General features: G+C 37.7%; 1 protein-coding gene across 1 annotated transcript; it reads left to right on the top strand.

The window, feature by feature from the left end:
- The first annotated feature begins 5507 nt into the window (after positions 1–5507).
- On the top strand, positions 5508–10305 carry il1b (interleukin 1, beta). Its single transcript, XM_044095919.1, has 6 exons — positions 5508–5616; positions 6635–6671; positions 7309–7498; positions 8277–8459; positions 8877–9004; positions 9731–10305. Exons 1-6 carry the CDS (start codon positions 5582–5584, stop codon positions 9962–9964), a joined length of 807 nt encoding a protein of 268 aa, XP_043951854.1. The 5' UTR covers positions 5508–5581; the 3' UTR covers positions 9965–10305.
- Positions 10306–14595: the final 4290 nt, after the last annotated feature.

The following is a 14595-nucleotide window of genomic DNA, read 5'->3' as shown; positions in this document are numbered from 1 at the left end:
CTCTGCGTTTAGGTAACACTGTTACCAGAAGAGAAGTTCCAGTTCTCCGGCTCTTATTTGTATTAAAGATTTGTTCGATTAGCTTCTTTCTGAGAATGCTGTTGGATTTGGATTTTGTTGAATACTTTCAATACTTTCTTAGGAAATAAACACAATCGTATTCTGAAAGTGTTGGTGTTTTTTTTCTCTTCTTCTCTTTCTCTCTGCTCATGCAGATGGAAAAAAGTAAGCCCACCTTGGTGAATCACACTCTGAGTAACAATGTAAAGGTGTGCTTTGATTGTGCACAAACTTTCCTCTTTTCACTCCACCTTGTGGTGGATGTTTTTGTACTATTGAGGCTCCAGTGAAACATTTCTGTAAGATGATGATGATGATGTGACCTTCAAAAGATCACCTTGACATTCAGCCTTTTATTTTTTCTTTTGAAAAAATTTTATTGTTACTTGAACATTTAAATACATGACATTTTACATTTATACAGAAAATTTTCTTCTTTCTTTTAATAAATACAATTCATTCGTTGCTTTAAACTAAAAGAGGATAAGAACAAGGACATTAAAACAATAAACTCTGTATGTTAAAAGTTTAACAGGACTCCTCACGAAGTCCTGATCCATCCCGTTCTTCCAAACAGCGCTGGTGCTCAGAGGGGCTTCCTCCCCGAGGCTCCTACCCTCCTGCCTCACCCGGAGGTCCAGGCCGCCGCTGTCTGGACCTCCGTCTGTGGAGCACCGGCTCCTTCGTGCACGGAGGCGCAGGCGATTCTTCTTTGTGGCTCTTGATGTTTTCCTTCTTGCTGCCGCCATGTGGATCACAGCCACGGGGGGCGTCTGCCTGCGCCCGCTCACCAGCAAGTTTCTTGACACTCAGCCTCTGTAGTTTGAAGGGAATGTATTTGCTATAGTCACACACTGAGCTGAAGACCTTGAGGTTCAAGAACAATTGATCTGTCCTTCTCACAAACGGTGTCCTTTTCTTGCTGAGAAAGTTTAGAAAATGAAGCTTTTTATATGCAATGATTGGGATTTTAATGCTTGGAATGGAAATAAATTGTACAGTGAAGAAATCAAACCGAGAGACGCAATGATGGACCGACCGGTTAACAGAACCAAGAAGTCCAGACCCAAGTTTTGGTCCATCTGTTTTATTTGCTTTAATCTTCCAGCAGGAAGGTTTTTTTCCGATGACCTGCAGTTTAGGTCGGCTTTCCAAAGAGGAACTGCTGATCATCCAGCAGCCGTATAGACTTACACTTTGTTTCCAGAGAGCAATGGTCGGTGAGGTTTGGTACGCTGTTTGGTCAAACTGGACAATACCTCATTAAACTTGGAGGCGAAATGAAATGTTATTGTAGCTCATGCAATTTGCTTCATAGAATTGTCCCAGTAAACTTAACAGTGAATCTGAAGAGAGCGGTGTTGTATGACAGACTCATGAAGAGGACCCAGTCCTCTACTGGGTCCTCTACCGAGTCCCAGTAGAGACCCTACTGGACTCTTTGCTGCTAAAAAGAAAAAAAAAAAAGTTGCTAAAGTGTTAACAGAGGAGCCATGTTGTGATGAGTTTCAGAAAGGACAGGAGGTTTTGAAGAGACAGAGGCCCAATTTCAAGGCCTTGAATTAGAAAGTCAGATTTCCTTTAAGACATATTTGATATATACAGCGTTTTTTTTTTATATAGCAATTAAAGTAGACATATTTACTTCATTATGCTATAAAATGGCTCCATGTGGCTGGAGGATATAGAATACTGTCCTGTTAGTTTTTAACACATGACCAGGTTGATTTGGGTAGATACCCAATCTGGATAAAGGAAATAATTAGCTTTTTTAAGTTATTATTACTGAGGTTATCCTTATCTGATAACATTCATTCAATGAACAGAAGTAATTAAGTTTTCCCAACATGTTAAAGACAGAAACAGTTTTCTGTCACTGTGGCATCAAAGCCTGTGTGTAAACAGGGGAGTTTAGATCTGTGCAGGCTTTTCGTGGGGACTTCCCCTCATCGCCACAGCATACTACTAAAATGAATTGTTTCCGCAGATTAAAAGGTTCCTGCAGCAGGAAGGAACCTCAGCTGGGAACTTTCTGTCTGTCTGGGTTTTACCTGGGTACTCTGGCATCCTCCCACACTAAAACATACGCAGACTGTGAAGACGTGCAACAGCTTGCCTGAGGAAAGGAAATGATGTATGTTTTTTTTTTTTCTTTTCTTTAAATTCCAATATACAGGGAAATTATCCCTGTATATTAGATGGTGTTAATTCTTTTTTCCATAGACCAGTAACAGGAACTTGTGTACCATAAGTTGTTACGTGAACCACAGTTTGAGAACTACAGATTTGTCACCAAGCAAAGAGGACATTTTGTCAGTGGATTTGTAGATACTTGTCTTGTTGAGCACTTTTTCATATCTGGGTAATCTTTACCACTTCCTGCCACAGACAACAAGATCAGCTGTTTGTGTGTGTGTGGGTGTGTGTGTGATCTTTTTTTTGTTGCTGTAGTCAGGTGAGTGTGTTGTAGTTCTTTGCACTAGGCTGTTCTCAAGGTAAAAAGAAACAAGTTTGATGTACAGCACCACTTTTTAGTGAAAACCCTTCTGTACCTCTGGCTCTACTCTTGGTTTGTTTCTCTTGATCTCACTTTGTGGAATGAACAGAAGATTTTCCCCTCAGAGTTCAGAGTTGATAAATAAAGAAGTGAATTTTAACACCTCTGATTTCCCAGAAAGTTGTGTTTTCTTTCAGACTTCAACTCTCTCACGCCTCCTGGAAGGGGTGTGATGTTTTTATGGGTTCAAATCAATAAAAAAAAGAAGAAAAAAAAGGGAATTTGCCTCTCATTAGTTTCTTGTGGACCAATAAAGTTGAGAAACTCCAACGCAAAAATCAAATCAAAATTCAGGAAACAATATGAAACTAAAGTATAGATTTGACTTGGTGTCGATATTATGAATATTATGGATATTATGGATATTATGGATCGATCCGCCCACCTCCACGTTTTACCAAGGTGAGCTTCATCAGGGGGAATGTGGAACAGCTGAGGCAGAAAGCAAGCAGATTTTTAGCATTCTTGACTTGTGGTCCAGGGCCGAACAAATATCATGACAAGGGCCACAGATGGTCCCCGGGGCCGGGCCAGACAAGTTCAACTGTGAATCGGGACCCATACATGAGGTTCAGATTCAATAAACTAGGTCAAGAGTCACTTTTTTTTTTCTTTTGATTTGTTTTTTTCCTGTGATGGAGAAAAACTGATTCCACTACCATCTATTTTCTTACACCCTTGTCCCTAGTGGGGTTGGGAGGTGCTGGTGCCTATCTCCAGCACCAGCATATATATATATATAGGTGATTCTTCTTCCTCTTAGCTGGGTCCTCTACCAGAGGCCTGGGAGCTTGATATATATATATATTTTATCAATATATAAATATATATATATTTTTATATATATATAAATATATATATATATATATATATATATATATATATATATATATATATATATATATATATATATATATATATATATATATATATATATATATATATATATATATATATATATATATATATATATATATATATATATATATATATATATATATATATATATATATATATATATATATATATATATATATATATATATATATATATATATATATATATATCCTCTGGTAGAGGACCCAGCTAAGAGGAAGAAGAATCACCACCATGTGGTGAGAAGGAATTTTTTTATATATATATATATATATATATATATATATATATATATATATATATAGATATATATATATATATATAAAACTTTTTTCCCATGCTGCTTTCAAAATATGTCAGAATGTTGGAAATATGATGATGCAGCATCAGAGGATGTGGCTTTGTGAGGAGGTGGGGTTTTTAATGTAGGTCAGAATCTCCCATCACTCTGAACAGGAGCCACATCAGAAGAGTTACAAACATTCGCTGTTCATTACCTGTCTTCAAGTTAAGCTTTGAGTCATTTCAAATTGACCCAGCTCGAAGCTTTAGACGGGAATCTGAAAGAAAAGGACAAAAGTTTGTCAAGGATGGCAGACACGAAAACAAAAACACAGTGAAACTATTTCAGATTGTTTCTAACCTGTTAGAAACAATCACTTGACTTATTTCCAGACTTTTTACCGTCACATATTTGCTGCGCTGCGCAAAACGAGAAGAAATAAATTGGATTTATTTGGGAATAATATAAAAAGAATTATAAATGGTAATAATCTGGTTCCAAAAACGTTCACATTGTTTAACACTTTTCTGAAACAGTGTTTCATTCAGTTTCAAGATTTAGTCTCCTTGAGGTCACACCTGCCGGTCATCAGTCATGGTGAAGATGATCAGCTGCATCAGGTTCCTGATTTTTGTTCACTTGCTTCTATGCAGATTTTCTTCCTTCTAAATGGATTTGGCGAAATACACGAAAATAAACGTCACTTATTTGACAAAAAGACAAATGGAAGCAGTGCTTTGCTATTAATTGTCCACACTAAGAAAACTAGATAAAAAGGTCAAAGGGTATCACCTTTCACAGGTCAGGAAAAAGTTTCATTTAAAAAAGTAGCAAAGGAGAGAGAAGATGCTCAGTTATGTTAGCTTGACTTTGACAGTCTTCACACGTAGATGTGCTGTAGAACTCGGTGAGTTTCAGATTAGCTAAAAAACAAACTATAACGTAACTTTCACTTTCTTTATTCAATTTTTTAAAACTCCCTTTAATACTCTCTTCTTTGTCTCAGGTAAAACTGCTGAAACAAAATGAACAGAAATCTGGATTGTCAGACTAGAAGGTTTTTCCTTTATGTATTCATAACACAGAAACAACACAGCTCATCTGCAGAAAGTGGATAATGCCTACAATGAAACACGGTGGTGGCAGAATAATGCTGAGCTTAGCTTTCTTCAGATGGAATTTATTGCTTTGTCAAGTTATGAACAGGTCCAAATACAAGTCGGCTTTCAGAAGTCAAAAGAGAGCCACCAAAAGAAACACTTCATGAGCGGAAAATCAATGTTTTGAAATGGCCTAGCCAAAGCCCAAGTCTGACAGACAATGGACAAGAGTGGTGCTCTCTGTCAGAGATTTGGAGATATTTAGTAGATCAATATTACCAGTGGATACAGACCAAAGAAATCTGAATGTTGAAATTGAATCATAAGATGCTTCAACAAAAGCTGCCAGGTTATAATAACCAGGTTATTGAATCCTGTTCACTTTTTATGTAATTCCTCTAACAGGTAGGTGTCCTTTGTTCAGAATTTATGACAAATTAAGGTTTGAAAATGATTAGTCAGTTCTAATTTTAACACCACAACATCCTGACATTTATCAAATTTTTATTTTTTTTTTTTTCACACTCAGTGACTTGTTTTTTCCACTGGACAAAGAGGCAGCAGTGGTTTCCAAAGAGAGAGAGAGAGAGAACGAGAGAGAACCACCAACTTTCTAAAAGGAAGTGAGTTCCATTTATAAATTCTCAGAAAGAGGCAGTGAGGCCGAACATTGCCATCATCTGAAGGACTTAACTCTGAGGCACAATGTCGGAGTTTGATTTAATTGATGCGCTGAACTGGTGAGTGGAAGAACATTTCCTACACAACTTGTCTGTAAACGGAAGGCTGTGATGTATATGTATGTATTTTTAAAACATAAATAAATATGTAAAATTTAATGTTGTGGTTGAAGATTTTATTGTTTGTTTGTTTGTTTGTTTGTTTGTTTGTTTTTTAATGCCAGGTAGATGTTTTGGTCTTGCTGCAGGATATCCATTGATTAGCTTTTCCTTTAGCATTTTGCTATTTTGATTACCTGCGGTCTCAATAGTTGGGGCCAACTGGAACCCCGCGAGCTTGTTACGCTGGTCGCATTGGCCCCACGTACGCTTTTACGAAGTGTGTATGGGTGTATGGGTGTGTGTGTGTGTGTGTGTGTGTGTGTGTGTGTGTGTGTGTGTGTGCGTGTGGGTGGGTGTGTGTGTAGGTGTGCGTGTGTGCGTGCGTGTGTGAGGGGTTGAGAACAAACCCCCCACTTCTCCCACTAAAAGACTGTGACGTGAGTGTAACGCCGAGACCGCGCGTGAAAGTTACATTAAAGTGACAGTTTACAGTCTTGCGGGTTTCGTGATTTTCTGGAGGAAATAGAAGCATTCATCTCAAACTAGAAAGTTTGTTGGCTTTACAGTTCTCATTCTCGGAGCTGAAAGCTCCAGGTAACAAGTGCAGTGAGAGTATATAATCGCACCTCATATAGAGTTACCACAGTAACCAGGACGTTCATCAGATGATATTTGACATGTCGCAGTGGTCTAACCACTCTCTAAATGTGTTTCATTAGCTGTTCTAGTAAAATGCCGAGTTTGGTTTTCCTTCAGACTGTTGAAACAAAATCATTTTAAACTCCCAAGTGTTTACAGATTTCCGAACGTTTATTATTATTATTATTATTATTATTATTATTATTATTATTATTATTATTATTATTATTATTATTATTATTAAAAACCGTTTTCTCATTTTCGGTTTTTGATAATATAGCAATACCGACCTGAGGTAGAATGCTTCACTAACATTTATTTTACATTTTGCCATTAGCTCACCTGACAACGGACTTCCCCCGAGTGACACAGAGGTAAGATTTATCATTCAGGATCACTATCATACATTGAAGCAGCGTTCTTGGCTGCACTGTTATATTAATGTTTTGATGTAAGATTTTTTTTTTTTTTTTATCAGTTTCATTATCTGTTGAAAAAACAAAACTTGAATCTAAAGAATGACTCATTCTTTAGTGAATTATCTAATCAATGATTGGAGAGTATTTGCATATTAAAAACAGCCTTAGCTTACTTTCTTCATGCTAATGCTACCTCTGCATGAAGCTGCTTGAAGGTTTATTGGTCTTTACTCTAACATAGATCGCCTGAGCTAATAAATGAATAATTAATCATTTATTTTCACCATTTTACTTACTCTATTACATACCAAAAGCATTTAGCGATGTGTCAAACCGTTGCCTTTCAGGAAAGATGAAGCATTATTCAGTCAGCTGTCAGGTTGTATGAAAAACACAGAACAGCCAAAAACTCCCGGCACCTTCAAATTCAGTTAAACCCTCAAATTGGCACCAGGTGCACTTTCTTCTCACCATGCAGTAATGAGGCTGATGATGTGCCATACGAACACTGGACTTGTAAAATAATACCAAGAGGTGTAGCGACCCACAGTGATGTTGCTTGTGGTTTTTTGTTTTGTTTTGCTCTCTCCAGCAGGATGTGGAGCGTGAAGTTAAACTCAGCGAAGACCTGAACCTGACGGTCACCTGCAACAGGACGACCATGAAGAGAGTAGCCAACCTGGTGCTGGCCGTCAAAAAGCTGAGCAAGTCCCTGTCTCTGTGCGGCAGAGACCTCAGCGACGTGGAGCTCTGTGGCGCCATCATGGATTGCGTGGTGGAAGGTTGGTAGTGAAATGCGTCTTGGGGGAATAAAAATAAAGTTCCTGGTATTTTCGACAAAAATTTGGCCTGTGTTTGGAAGAAAAACACTAATCCCGAGTTTACAAACGTCCTTTTCCGGAGATATCTAAGTAGGGATACAATGATTCACTTTTTTCACTTCCGATACCGATATCTAAGGTTTAGTATTGGACGAAGCCAATCTGATACAGAAAAAAAAAATGCTGAATTGACTTAAAGCGTTTTTTGTTTGTTTTTATTTTGAAACACAGAAATGTGCAGAACTGAAAATTTATTTGGTAACTCTGCACCAATATCGTCACAATCTTGGTCAAAGATGTAAACACAAGAAATGTCAGTTTCTTGTGTTTACAGTTTTATTAGGAGTAGAAACAGTCAATGTAAAAGAAATAATAAAGAAACTGAAACTGATCAAATCAGTAGGTTGACTATTTTGGTCAAACAACAAACTTTCTTTCAAATGACTCAGAAGGTGCAATTATGAATTCTAAATATAATGTAAAATAAGTAATGCAGCAAAACATAGAATTAGACTGACTAGATCCGCCCTAATGAACCGAACACATTGTCACAAATACTCTGGACTGGTCGCGATATTACTATTGGATCGGTATACCTCTAATATTTAATACTCCATTAATCTAAGATTTTATGGTCAATAGGATATTTACCGTGTCAACACTCTAAAAATCTGTCCCAAAAGTCTTTTTTATTTGTTGTTTGGAAAACAGCAAGATCTTGTCGTCTTTCTCTCCACAGAAACCATTTTCCAGGAGGGATGGAACTCCTCCACAAGACCAGGGAAGCCATTCTTTCGGCGGTGCAGCAGCAGCGTGTGTGAGGTCACGGTGAGCGATGAGCACCAAAAAGATTTCATCTTGACACCAGGAGGGATGATGCTGCAGGCCATTACCCTGAAAGCCGGAAACTGTGATCGCGAAGGTAACAGAAGAATGCAGGAAGTAGCATTTTGGTATTTACAGATTGATAAACACAGTAAAAAAAAAAATTGTTTTTAAAATACAGAAAACGTGCTGCATTTACTCCTACTACTTTAATTATTCCATATTTCCGTAAGTTGCTATTTTTCACCAAAATTCTACAGCCGTCGTCCCAAAAAGGCAAAGAAAAAAAGATAAAAGTGTTTTTATTCGTCATGTTCAGAACTGGACATCTTTTTCGAATTCAAATAAAAGGGAAAAATCGGACGAAAAATATGGAATCATGAACCAAAAAAGTTCTCCGAACATGAAAATTACAGGGTGATCTCATATCTTTTTGGTTCTGTATTTACCAGTTATGTATGATTGTGTTATAATGTTACTGTAATTTAACCTTCAGTTTGTTTCCCACACTCAGTCAACTTTGAGATGTGCCACTACAGTCCGCCCCCCAGCATCAGTTCTTTGACGGTTCTGCTATCCGTCTCTAAGAACCTGCACATTTCTTGCTCCATGGAAGATGGGAAAGTTTCGCTGGAACTGGAGGTAAACACAAAATCATACAACAGTCATATTTTTATCCCTGAAAGGATTTTTGGACACTCTTACTGTACAGTTATAGCTTTGATTTTGCTACATTTAAATTTGCAGCTTTTTTAAATATGTTTTTAGAGACTGTTTCACTGTTATGCAATTAAAGTAACATTTTAGGGTAAATAGAATCAACGTTCAACATGTGGACAGTGGCGCTCATAAAAGGGGGATAATGAGGGGGCCATGGCTCCTGCTTAAAATATTCTGAGACATAATAATGTCATAGAAAGTCATATAGAATCATCTTCTTCAAATACATAAATGTAAACCCATACAAATTAAAAATAAATCAATAAAATTATATAATTTTTTTTTTCTGTGCTCCCCTAAAATTTTTGGCCACTCCTATAAAAATGTTCTGATATGATTAGGGTTTGATGCCAATATTAATTTCTTAATAAATAACAGTCATTTTATATTGAGATTCCCATCTTGTTTTGTGTCAGGAAAGGAAAGTTATTAGTTTAGTAAAAATAATGTAAGATCTAAATCAGGCAGACGTGTGAAGAATTTTGGACTTAGCTGCGCACACACTAAAGAATCAGCATTCCCTTCGCTCAACCTGTTCATTGTTCTTGATATTGACTCATCAGCCTGGGGGTAAATAATTACAGTGGTGAAAAATATCAATTTGTACAATTACTTTATTCCAGCGTCTCCGTCCTCTGTGTCTGTTAGCAATATAGCCAGGAGTCTCTGAAGGAGATCAACCAGGATGACGGCTTGGACCGCTTTCTCTTCTTCAAGAAAGTTCCCCCCGGTGGCTCCCTGGTCAGCTTTGAGTCAGTGAAGTTCCGCGGCTGGTTCATCAGCACTTCCTCTCTGGACATGGACCACTCGGTGGAGATGTGTCAGGCAGCCACCTCCTCCAGGGTCACCTACTTCACCCTCAAGGAGCAGGGGAAGAAATAGAAATGTAAGCTGTTTGTATTTCTTTGCTTCACCATTAGATGGAGCAATAATCCACTTAGTTTCTGAAGTTGCGGTAAAGCACCTGAGTTTTAAGGTATAAAACGAAAATATCTTTTTTCAGGCAACAAAAAATGACTTGTGTAATGTTCTCCGTTTTGCTTAGTGGGAAGTAATGTAAGAGGATATTCCTAAAAATAACTGATGTAATGCTTTTTATTTTAGCATTTGGTCTAACATTATGAATGTGTTATGTTGTCTACTTACTGTATGACTATGTTTATGTATTTCGTTAAATTTGTAATAATGTAAGAACATTTTCAAGTTTATTTTGGAAATGTGTGTGTGTGTGTGTATATATATATATATATATATATATATATATATATATATATATATATATATATATATATATATCTATATATATATATATATATATATATATATATATATATATATAACAACAATTATCTAAATACAATTCTAAATATTAAGTTTATGCTATCATTTCAGATAAATTACATGGAGAAGCTTATATGATATTTTATATAATACACCTTTTTTTCTTTTTAAATATTCGAATTTAAAATCTTCTGTCCTATTTCAGGTTTGTTAAACCTATATTTCTATACTCTTATTCAATCATTAGAATATACTTTCTGACTAGGCTCATTTGTCAAACTGAAAGTACATTCAAAAATAACTTAAGCATAATTTTTCATGTCATTAAAAAATTTTTTTAATCTAATATTGTATTGTCACCTTCTTAAAACAAAGCCATCTTTGCCAAGTGTTTTTGTTGTTGTTCATGCCTAAATCCTTTTTTAGCAAAAATGACACATGCCATTTTAAGACAGTGACAGTATTCATTTAAATGTCATGTTTTTGTTTAGTTTAAGTAGGAAATTGTCATAAAAAAACACAAACAAGGCCAGGAAAACTACAGTCTGCCTGTAGTTGATCTATGTAATGTGTTTCATGCAGCTGTAAGTGAACTTCTCAACGACATCCTCATTTATTGAGTGGGTCTGTATCAGAGAGTACAATGGACTCGAACTGGAGGAAGCAGGATATTTTTGGTGTTGCAGTGACCCCTGGTGGAGACACGTCATCCTAGAACACAGGTGTCAAACTCCAGTCCTGGAGGGACTCTGACTCTGCTGGTCACCACACCTGACTAGAATAATTAGGTCATTAAGGCTCTGGAGAAATGATCTACAGGAAGGAGGAAATTAAGCCATTTCATTCCAGTGTTTTGTACCTGTGGCACATCTAAAACCTGCAGGACTACGACTGGAGGACTGGAGTTTAAGACCCCTGTCCTAGAATCAGCCAATTAACAACAGCTTTACATTTATTGAATATTCAGAACAAGAAGGCGGCGTGGATTCTCCGCTGCAAACACAACAGAGAGCAGAGTTATGGAGCAACTTTGGAAATGCCTCAATGAGCGCATAACTGTCAACTTTGATATGGATTTTTATATTTCTCCTGAGAACAGTGAAGAGACACTTCATATGTGCAGTAGCAGGTCATTTATGCAGATCTTCAACACGAATTTCATTTCAAATTTTAGCTCTTAAGGTTTATTTCATCCAACATGTGCTGAAGTAAAACCAGTCAATGCTCAGTCCACAGTCAGTGATGGTTTGGTACCGTGTCCTCTGCTTGTTCTGGTCCTCTGGGTTTTCTGAAGTCCAGGTAGCAGAGTCGTATTGTTTATCAGTTACTACAAAAAATTTCATCATAAGAATTTGGATCTATTGTTGTCTTGCTAAATTTCAATTAATGATGTTAAATAAAACAACAAAACTGATAATAATATTATCGGAAATGTCATTTTTGATATTTTTTCTCATCATTATCGGTAAATTAAAAAAAAACAATTGAATGCAGTTGCTGATATAAATCACATTTCTTTAGGTAAGTGTCCTGTTTGGAACATTTTACCAATATTTGTGTTTGTGGCGACCACAGCTGTACAGCTGTATGAAGAAGTAATGAACAGTTCCTACTGTCTCCTTTATCATTGTCATGATAGTGACGCTAAATATTGCAATACAATTATTACTTTATCACCTACCACCAAGTCCACGGTCAACACAGCCGTCTACAGAGACAGTTACATCACTTCCTGCTTCCTTCTGCTGATGGAGAAGCTGATTTAATTTTCCAGGTGAACTTGTTTCTGGTCCACACTGAATTTTGGGTTTTCATAATCTGTAGGAGACAATCATCTACCGTCTGTTAGAAGACAGATTTGTAGCAAATGACTGAGTGACCTGGTGACCTCGCTTCAGGATTACTTTCATAGAAGCAGATAAATAATGAGTGAATGATCCCTGAATTTTATTTTTACAAATGATTGTGGTTCCCTCCATGCACTTTGTTGATTTCTTTCTCTGCCTCCTCCACAGTGCGTTTAACTTAAAGCCCTCGCTCCAAAGAAAGAGCGTGACTTCCTGTCATCCTACTCGTCTCTTCAAGTTGCGATTTTATTCTGCCGAAGAAAAAAAAGACGATTTAGTGACTTTGAAGATTTAGCTGCATTCAAACGCGCTCGACAGCCAGTAATATTGATTTCAGCGTTCTGCAAATTAAGCGTCAACCTGTCCATACGCTTTACAATGGCGGACTTTAAGAATCTCAGCCAATCAGAGGCGGCCTGGAGGACGCTCGGGGTCTCCTTATTGGCAGAGCCTCGGTGGGTCTGCATGGCGACACCTGGGGCTGCTTCTGAGAGAAACACTGCTGCTCCACATCCACACAGACGGCATGAAGCAGATTATACAGAGATGTGCATTTCCTGTTAGAAATCCAAAAGAGCAGAGGAAAAAGAAACTCCATCAGGTTGTGGGATCCTGTCATTTATTCCTTGTACTTCATATGAATGTCATCTTTAGTTGTGAAAGCCTCGTGTTTCACGTCGACTTTCTAGGGAAACAATCGTTAACGTTGCCCCATCTCACTGAAACACACACACACACACACACACACATAGATTCTCCTTCCTAATGATTTTCACAAAGCCATTTTTTCCCCCATCAAGCGACTGTAAAGAAATAACAAGCACAAAAGAATAAATCTATTAAACCTTAGAACCGGTTGATGATTTCAGCAAGTAAGATTGTTTGGAAGTTCGGGATAAGAGATCAGATCCCATCTCTGAATCTGACCACACATGTGGAGTCAGAAGAGGGAGACCAGCAGTGAACCTGCTGTCCAGGGTTACCACTCAGTGTGTGTGTGTGTGTGTGTGTGTGTGTGTGTGCGTGTGTGTGTGTGTGTGTGTGTGTCCCTCTGCCATGAACATTCCCAGCACATGGCAACAGGAGCTAAATATAGCCCCGGTAGTTTGGCTTCACAGCAGGATCATGCTTCTTCTCGCTAACGGAGGATTTCTCTCTGCCGCTGTCTCTCTGCTAACTACAAACACGGTGCCTCCCTCTGCTCTCTCATCTCACTTTACTCCATCTTTGAAATTACTCCCATTCTGTCACCTTGGGTGCATACGATGTGTGACCCTGAGCATCGTGGCTACAACTTAGCTATTGTTTTCCTTTATATAAAATGAGTTTTATTCATTTATGCTAACATTAGCTTTTAGGCTAATTTGGATTTAAAAGCCAAAACTAGCATTCTGACTGACTTAAAGGGCCAGCATTATGTAAAGTCAACTTTTTTGGAGCTTTACGTGATGTTATAAAGTTATTCCCTCATCAAAAACATAACTGGAGTGTTGCCATGATTCTTTCATGCATGTTTGAGAAATGATTTCTTCTCCATGGCAACCATTCAACTGTGTAAAACGCATGGGTGGACATAGCACCGCCTTCGGGACGAAGCTCCTTCTCAGAGCTGCAGTTTCCAAGCTTCCGCCTCACAGAGCAGCCCTCCAATCAGCTCCTTCAGACTAACCAGCAGCAATTAGCAAATACCTGGTGGAGCGGTGCAGCTTACTGAACTCAGTATATGAGCTACTTCTCAGTGTAACGCTGGTAAAAATGTTAATAGCAGATAGAGTTGGGTTTTTTGTGTGTTTATTTTCCCCGCCAGGGGGTCTTTTGTGGGTTCTAGTGTCCCTTTTTCGAAAGTAGGCTGACAGGAAAGGGGGAAGGTGAGGGGGGAACTAGCGGATAGAGGTAATAGGGTTACTAGGTTGCCATGTTCTGATTACTTCCTGAAGTCGGAGTCTCAGAAAAAGCAAGCATTTTTAAAGAGGAAGAGATCCAATTTGTAGGCATTAAGTTACAAAGTCAAATTTCTGTTAAGTTATATTTGTTATATATATGCAGTATTTTACTGAAGATAACATAGCTACTTGATTGTGCAATAAAATGGCACCATGTGCCTGGAAAATACCAGATACTGCCCCTTTAAAAGATTTTGCCAAACCAACCTGGCTCTGTAATTGTCCTCTAAACCAAATAACTGGTTGTGTCACCCTCAGTAGCAACAACTGCCATCAATCACTGATGATAATGTGAAATCGGCCTTTTGCGACACATTGGTGTCGCGAATTTCGGAATTTCGAAATTTCCACGACAACATTTTTACACAAAAGAGTGAGCTGAAATTCCTCCACAGGAAATTTCGGCTCACTCTTTTGTGTAAAAATGTTTTCTTTAGGTCAA

This window comes from Gambusia affinis, linkage group LG17, assembly GCF_019740435.1.
Source record: "Gambusia affinis linkage group LG17, SWU_Gaff_1.0, whole genome shotgun sequence".
Lineage (NCBI taxonomy): Eukaryota > Metazoa > Chordata > Actinopteri > Cyprinodontiformes > Poeciliidae > Gambusia > Gambusia affinis.
This window is presented reverse-complemented; position numbering and strand designations above follow the sequence as displayed.

Excerpts from the sequence above, each read along its gene's own strand:
- il1b (XM_044095919.1), top strand. The coding sequence starts at position 5,582 with ATGTCGGAGTTTGATTTAATTGATGCGCTGAACTG. Across the intron at positions 6,672-7,308 it reads TTCCCCCGAGTGACACAGAG|CAGGATGTGGAGCGTGAAGT; the intron begins GTAAGATTTATC and ends TGCTCTCTCCAG. Across the intron at positions 7,499-8,276 it reads CATGGATTGCGTGGTGGAAG|AAACCATTTTCCAGGAGGGA; the intron begins GTTGGTAGTGAA and ends TTCTCTCCACAG.